Source organism: Poecilia formosa, unplaced genomic scaffold, assembly GCF_000485575.1.
Source record: "Poecilia formosa unplaced genomic scaffold, Poecilia_formosa-5.1.2 Scaffold263, whole genome shotgun sequence".
NCBI lineage: Eukaryota > Metazoa > Chordata > Actinopteri > Cyprinodontiformes > Poeciliidae > Poecilia > Poecilia formosa.
In genome coordinates this window covers 154,233-162,559 of record NW_006800202.1, presented here as the reverse complement: position 1 = coordinate 162,559, position 8,327 = coordinate 154,233, and the positions used below count along the sequence as shown (strand labels likewise).

General features: G+C 39.1%; 1 protein-coding gene across 1 annotated transcript in view; it reads left to right on the top strand.

The window, feature by feature from the left end:
- Positions 1–7,123, top strand: part of ntrk1 (neurotrophic tyrosine kinase, receptor, type 1) — a 46,185-nt gene extending 39,062 nt beyond the window's left edge. The window contains exons 17-18 of the mRNA XM_016680936.1: positions 806–856; positions 6,168–7,123. Coding sequence (XP_016536422.1) covers positions 806–856; positions 6,168–6,377 — 261 coding nt within the window. The 3' untranslated portion in view covers positions 6,378–7,123. The remainder of the gene's footprint in view (positions 1–805; positions 857–6,167) is intronic.
- The last annotated feature ends 1,204 nt before the right edge of the window (positions 7,124–8,327 follow it).

Sequence of the window (8,327 nt, the reverse complement as noted above, 5' to 3'; positions counted from 1 at the left end):
TTTCACAAAAAAATTAGATTGAAATAGATGAGTTTTCTATGAATGATTTGGAGTTAAGTTGCACAAAAAAATCCACAAATAGCCAGGAGTTTACTGAATTACCAAAACTTTGCATCAACCCTTCCTCCTTAACAAGAACATGGTGACAGTGGAAAGAAAAAACAGTTTTAACTGGAAGAAACATCCCATAGAGTCATTCTCAGTACCTGTAATAACTCCATAAACTCTACTGTGCATGTTTTGATTTGAATTAATCAAATTATCCTTTAAATGAACTTTTCAACTCGTATTAGCTCAGATACCTGATTCTGGATTGTTTTTCTCTCTTCGTTTTACCTGTCAGCCCTTGCAGCCTTACATATTCTGCACTCTTGAGCTAATCAATAAGTTCATAGTAATTAAGGGCGGTCCAGTCTGGCCTTTTCAGCTTAAGCACCAAGAAGTGGGTCTCCACTGTGACCGCAGCGCTGCTATTACAGGCCAGGAGCCGCTCTTCTTTCCAGAGAAGGGTGGATCACTTTTCCTCTGCACTCGATTCTAATCTCATTGGCTTCATTTTTGCCCTGTGCCAATAAGGTGTAACCTCATTATCCTAATCTGTCTCGCCTGGTGAGGGACAGGTGAAATTATCATGTTGCCTAAATACTGAGCGGCGGAGATAAATCACCCCAACCTGACGTGGCGGCAGCAGGCATTTCAGCGGCTCGTTAGGAGTCTCAGTGTTCAGCTGTGAGCCCGATGGACTGACGGCTCATTTTGGTGTGAAGTGGCTCTGGTGACGGGCGTCTTCTGCTCACTTAATCAGGCAAAGGTTAACGGCAGTAAAAAGAGTCGGGTGGAGATCCTCCACAGCGCGGTGAGCTGCACCGGTCTCTGCAGACATTACTGGCTGCTTGTTCACATTTTGGCTGCTTCCGATTGTCCCAGACGTCGCTGCTAATGGACACAGATCTGTAGAGTAATGCTGCTTTTAAAGATTAAAACTGGTGAGGCAGGATGTCTGGATTCAGAAAGTTTACTGAGTTTGCTGCAGAGGATCACAGTCAAGTTACACAGTTGTGTTTCTCAGCACTTTATGCAAAACAGAGGATAGACTGTATTTAAATTTGCTATTTGGCACAATTCAGTTTATTTTAGGGACTTTAATACATACATTTTGATTTACTAATTCTATAGATTTTAACACATTAAGAATTTTAGCACAATTAATTGCAATTTTTTTTTTTTAGTTACAAAATTCAGAGCTGGAACCTTTGTTACGTGTTTCTGGTACACCCATGAATATGATGCACAACCAGCATCCTCATGGAACAAAGAGCAGCTTCTTTTGATCCACTAGGCTTAATTTTTTATTCAGAAAAAGGATCTGATGGGATGCAGTAAAATACTATTGTTGTGCTAACAGGAATTAGCCTATCAGCTAAGCTATTCAAGCCTAAAATAGCATCTCAATGCTAAACATGTAGCAGCAGCAACGATGTAATAGCACTTTGCAGCAATCTGATGGTTACATTAACTAATATCTTTGTTATTGACCTCATATGTCTATTTATTCAATAATTTAGCAGCAAAAAGGGTTTTTGAATTGAAAAATGTTACTTTGTCCACAGTTGTTGATTGTAAAGTTTTGATTAAACATTTTAAATGAGTCCCACCACTAGTTTATTTTTATGGCACAATTTTCCAACAAATTATCTTAAACCACTGCAGAAACCCTTTATGTAAGAATGTCACAACAGTAGAAAGGAACAACTTTCAAAGTACACAGAGTTACAGAAGCAAAATCTCCATTAATGGGTTAAACCGGGAACCTCGAGCCTGAGAGTAGTTTCCATCAGAAAGAATGACATAATTATTATTGCCATCAGCTCAGTCCGGATAGATACAAACTTAGATATAGAAACGCTAACTTCATCGAGTTAATGGCCTCAAATACTTTATCGATGTCTCCAACCAGGCAACAGAGAGACAAACAAAGCAATAAGCCGGGAGTGTTTCCTCTTCAAGTAAAAGCACAGAGACTGACTGCACACGTGTGAATACAGAAGATCAGTCACAACCAGAAAAGAGACACTTTTGGAAACACAGTTAATGTTAAAGGCAGTATTGGTAATTTGCTAATCCTCTGTGGAAAAACAACTCACTCCAGATATTGAGAAGTCTTAATCTAAACCTCAGTGGCAGCAAAATATAAAAGCAGGAATTTGAATCAGAGGTGCTGCTGTCCATGGTGCTGGACACTCATTATACGCTGAAGAGACAAACATTAGCAGACTCTGCTGTTCAGTAGTAATGAAACAATATTCTTCATTACTTAATAATCAAAACCTTGTAGATTTAGAGAAAGCACAACGACATGTTAGAGCAGTGCAGACAATTTTAGCTGAAACTGTTGAAAAAATCTGATTTTTCAGCTTCATTTTTATCTAAATGCTAATTAGTAAACAACCTGTAAACTGGAAGTTTTCTGTGTAAGAAAGACGCAACATTGATTGATGTGAACCTTGACTTGTGTCACATGACTGTCAGCAAATCCATTTCATCTGAGACCTGCTAGCTGATTTTGATTAGAAGAAATGATGCCTTCAGTGAGCTCAGGAAAAGCTCGGTTCCACGCCTGTTTATGGGATGCTTGCTGGTTACTGTTGATGTTTTGTACCATTCCTCACTTAGACGAACAGAAACCTTGACGGGTTTGAAAAAGCTGATTCTTTTATTCTGTCTGAATAAACCTCTCAAACATCGTCACAGGTCCTACAGAACACATCAGCTCCAAAACTTCACAGCTTTTAAATGCAATTGTCTGCACTGCAAATAGACAGTTGTGTTTTTTCCCTCTATTGTACTGAGCTGGATCCAGAAATGGACTGGCACTTCGTAAACTACAGGCCACCTGCTACACATAAAGATATGTTTATGTTGGTTCTGCACCATGCAGCTTTATCTGCCGGAGTGGAATGAAGCTACGCAGCACAAAGCGGCGCATGAAAAGCAGATAAATAGGACGGTGCTGAAAGCAGCAAGAGGAGGCGGTGTGCTGTTCCAAAACCTGCATTGTTCAAAACATTGCATATAAGAAAACATGAACACTTCATAATGGATACGCAAGAAAGATCAATCCTGAGACCGTTTGTGTGCTCTGCTCTGAGTTTGTTGGAGTCAGATGGGCTAAAGAGATGAACAGTTTTCTGGTTGTTGAGGTTCTTCCATTTTCTAAGTTTCCAGATGGCAGGAAGTGAGTGAGATCAAACAGGATGTGGGTTTTTATAGGTGAGACTAGAAGTAAGCTGGGAGAATAAATCAGAATATTTGTCTGTCTCGTTGTGGAGGAATATCAGCTCACTTCTAACAACGTTGCTTCGGTTCATTGAGTTTTCGGTTTCTGCACAGCTCTGTCCAAATCATTTCAGCCACTCTGAGGCTGGACTTTGACTGGGCCGCTGCAACAGCTTGATTCTATTCTTTATGTTGCGTTGTGGATTTGTTGCTGTGTCGTACAGATGTGGCGTATTTGAGTCCATGTTTCTTTGATCTGTAGAGAATTCAACTCAAATACGATTTTTTTTTTCCATGTCCAACTTTTTCACAGCAGTCCGAATAACCCAATTCCAATCTTTTCACCTGGTTTGTGCCTCTTCCATATGTGACACTAGAACAGAATGGAACAAAATAGAAACTTTTTCATTGTCACCTGAACAACAAAGCTAAATGTGCCTTCAGTTGTTGCCAAATGCGTGCAATAAGACAAAAAAAGCTAAACTGTACACATGCTACGATAGATTTCAAAGCATCTGATGTTTGAACGATCATGTAGATTCTCAGCCGACTTTGAGACATGCATCATAATTCTGCACCAGAGAACAGCAGGTGCAGTAAATGCAGACATAAACCGCTCGCAGAGAAGTCTGATTGCAGCTGCATTTAATTAGTAGCATGAACAACCATGTAAGAAAAAATTAAAAAAAGATTTCAGTAAAAAAACTGTAAATGGGTAAGAAGACCTGCTGTGTGAATGTAACTGAGGACTTCCAGGTGTCCAGGTGCTGTGGAAGCCCAGATCATCAGCCCTCCACCTCCGTGCTTTCCTCTGGCCTGAGGCTGTTCGCTTTTCTCCAAACATGTTTCATGTCCAGGGATCTCAGAAGTCTTGAGCTTCGTGCAGTCGGACCTTTGCAAATCTAAATACATAAGTTTTACTGATTCTGCCTGTTTCTAACTGTCCTGCATAAACTCTGACATTTAACATGCAAACTGAAGCTGCTGGATTTGAGTTTTTTGTTAAATATTGTAGTGTGATGTGTCATGTTTTTGTTCTGCTGCTGTTTTTATCTTTTTGTAAATTTTAGAACTAAAAGAGGATTTTTTTATTTGTCGTGAGACTAAATGATCTAAGATCTTTGTAGCTGGCAGCAGAGCTGAATGCAGAGGTTTCCTCTCCTCATTCGTTGAAAATAAAGATGCTGCTGAACTTTCTTCCAGTTAAAGTTAGTTGATGCAAGTTTCTCTGTAGAGGAAGCGTTATCTTTCTTACAGAGTTGCCCACACAGTCCTTGATTCTGCAGATTGATGCACAAAAGCTGTCAGCTCTTCAAAAAAATAATCTGATGGACCAAAATCATCATGGGTGTTTTCCTCACTCCATTCTTCCGATTGGAAAACACAATTAGATTTGATCATTTGCTGCAGGCAGAGTTGAGCTGTGACATTGGCAGTGATGAAGATTATTGAATGTGTTTGATTTGTTCTTTTAAATGTGAACATTGGAAATTGTTTGTGCTCTGATAAAGTGCTTTTACCAGCGAAGCTGAGGTGCCGGCCTGAATACGCAGCTGCCTGTGGGGCTCGGCTCCTGAACACTGGGCTTATTTAGACACCTTTTTGACACCGAGCTTTGTGGTCTCAATTTCTTGCCACAAAGGCGGGTAAATCAATACATTCACTGGATCCATACATAAGAGCACTGCTGATTTATTCCTGCTGGGCCTCCAAGGAAACATTAGGGATCAGCCAGCCTGGTTAAAATGCTGTAAATACAGAAAACACCCCAGATTTTAAAGCTTTGATGACCTTAAAAAACATCTAGAATAACGAAAATATGTCACTGGAATGATCCAACCTTTACTTTGATCACATTTGGTCAGTAAATTACTCTGGTGCTGCTATTAGTTTTTAGTAAGATTCCATTTTTCTAATTTATTAATTTTCTTAAACCGATCAGTATCTAGGAACTTTTCATCAGTAACTCATGACTTTTTGGTTTCCTCAGGTGCAAATATAATGTGACACAAAGGCCCATTTTACACAGGAGGATGGTTTACTGTCAGACAGCTGCAACAAAGTGTCTCCATAGCAACCGTCAGACATCACATTCATGTAATCTGTTTCTTTGAAGCAGGAAAACGACTTTTTAAAGTTCTACCATCACAAATGTAAACATGTGGAATTTAGTGAAGTCTGTTGGGACTTTGTGCTTTAAAATGCAGCTTTTCAGCAGCAAACAGTCCAGGAGAGTTTAACCTGAAAACTGCCCACATGTCCACTCCGTAGCATGGTGGAGGGTCAGTGATGCTGTGGGTCTGTTTCTCTTTAAACACACAGTCTTCTATGAAACAGAATCAACCTCACCTGATAAAGAATGTCTTTTAAAATATAAATATAGCAAATTCAGGCTTTAGCAGTTTTCAGTTTTTCATTGAATAATTGCATTGAAGTTTCTGAACAGAACGACATTAACGGTACCAAGACTGTATGAAGAAAATATATCCATCAGGGTTTTTTGGTAAAGATTTTATAGTCTTCTGTATTTTAAAACCTAAAAATAGAAATTAAAATTGTGATTGATTATATGATTATTTAAAAATATATATATATTGTTGCTGAACCAGCTTTATAGGTAGAATATAGAGAAAAATACTTCACTCATTTCAGAAAGCAAATAATCTTTCTTGAAAATCCACTCAAAGCTACAGTTACACCTTTCCCTAACACACTTCTTCCTTCCACTAAACTTCCTCTGAATATGTTTCAACTTTTTCTTTTAATTCTATGAGTCTGTGCCAAAATTTGTAAAAACAACAATTACTCATTTAAAGCAAATAATAATAAAAAAAGCCTTCATTACATTTATGTTACAGATAAACTGTCCTTTTCTTGCTTAATTGAATCAGCCGATGTTTCTTCCATCCCAACAGGCCATTGAATGCATCACGCAGGGCCGGGAGCTGGAGCGGCCCCGGACCTGCCCCAAGGAGGTGTACCTGCTGATGCACGGCTGCTGGCAGAGGGAGCCCCAGCAGAGGATGGTCATCAAGGACATCCACAGCCGCCTGCTGGAGCTGGTCAAGAACCCGCCCGTTTACCTGGACATCCTGGGCTGACGCGGGCCAGACGCAGCCAGGGAGCAGAAATCAAAGACTCAAAGAGTCGGGATTTACGTAAACGGTTTATGTTGCTTCATTTAAGGCTTTATTTTAAGTTTGGAGATAAGCTTTTCTCCCCATTTCTACTTGACTCAGAGTCCTGCTTTCTGCCCTGAGCTGCTCTGGAAAAATGTCAAATGTTTACCAAAGTGTTGAAAAGTTTATCTGCTGTGGGATCAGTGGGATGGGACGTGCATGGAAAGTGTTGAAGATTTGTTCAAATTTTGCAACTTAAAAGAAAAAGTGTTTTCTGGATTTGGATGCAGCAGGAAGGTATTTGTGTCACTGATCTGAGTGGGGGGGGTTCATGTAAATGTAAATAAGAAAAACCCAATGAATGTTTTTCATGTGTCAAGTTGTCTGTATCATATACTTATTTTTTAAAAAAGAAAAAGATTTGTTGAATATGAAGTGGAGAGAATAATCCCCATGTTTACATTTAATGTTGACAGAAATGCGTTTCCAGTCAGCGGCGGTTTGACCTGCGACACACACGCCACACTGGCTTTTTCTTCAAAATTAGCAACATTTTAACATGCAACTGTGAGAAAGAAAAAAAAAATCAAAGCACTGCAGTGAAATCTGGTAAGAGGGCGAGATGGAGGGGGGGTGAAAGCCTGAGATGGTTTGAGAGGCAACAGATGGATTAAAGAGTAACTCCAGGAGGGACAGATGGCGCTGGAAGAGAAACTGGAGAAAAAAAACAAGATCAGGTGAACAAACCACTGCAGCGCCTCGTGTAAATACTACATGTATATACGCTGTATTAGTGTCTCATTTATGTACAGAAGAGATCAGAAGTTTACATACACTTTTTGGGAGCATGCATTATTAATTTTGGGCTGTTCTTCATTTATTACAACCAACCAGCCTTTTGTCTTTATTTTATTTTTTTTATTTTTAATCAGTCCCTGGCTCAGATAAACATTCAAAAACACAAAATATTACCAAATATGTTGTCTGGTTTTTGGACCAAAATAAGAAAACAACTTACAAGTGACTTTTCAGCTTGTTTAGAATCAATAATTCCTTAATATTAATTTTAAAAAGTACTAGTTATTAGTTCAGGTTATTTCACTTACAAACACAGGAAAAATGTCTTGTAAGTAAAATAATTTGCAAGTGGAATATTTCCAATTTTAAGAAATTACTGGCTTAAAAGAAGCTCATATTTCTCGCCTAAAAGTTACTTGGGAATTAGCTTTGTCTTATTTCAATTACGATACTTGCACAAAAACTAAAAGTAGACAATGACTTGGTAAGATTTAAATCAGGATAGTTGCATGTTCTACTATCTTTCCACAGTTTAAAAAATTAAAAGCCCAAACGTCGATGCTCTTGGTTGGTGTACGTAAACTTCTGACTCAGACTGTATCTTCATTGTTCCTCCACCACTTTGTATATTGTCTGACCTTAAAAATAAAGTTGTTTGAAAAAAATAAATAAATAAAAAAAGAGCGTCAGAGTCCCTGTGCATCGGTCAATCCATCATTAAGATACTCTTCAGAGTGAATAATGATCTGTGCTCTTGTCTGTACTTAAAGTTGGGCATCTTAACAAGCTATTCAGGAGCCTTCGGTTATTTTGACGAACTAATCAGCAACCTGCGACGTCTCCACGGGATGCTCAGCAGACGGTTATTGAAAAGGAATAATCATGTTTCATATTGCCTTACCGTCACCCCCCTCAGCAAACAAACACCCTCCAAAAAAATAAAATAAAAATCTCGCCTCCATCACTCTGTATGCAGAGCGTCTCTGGGGAGGGGTAATGGATTGTGAGTAATGCTATCATCCCTTTCTCCCCTCCTCCCTGGTGTACCAGGGGGAGGACGGAGAGATGGGGGCATCTGGTGGAAAACAAAACAAAAAAAAAAACACTTGGAGGACTCGTGTCTGGCATATTGTT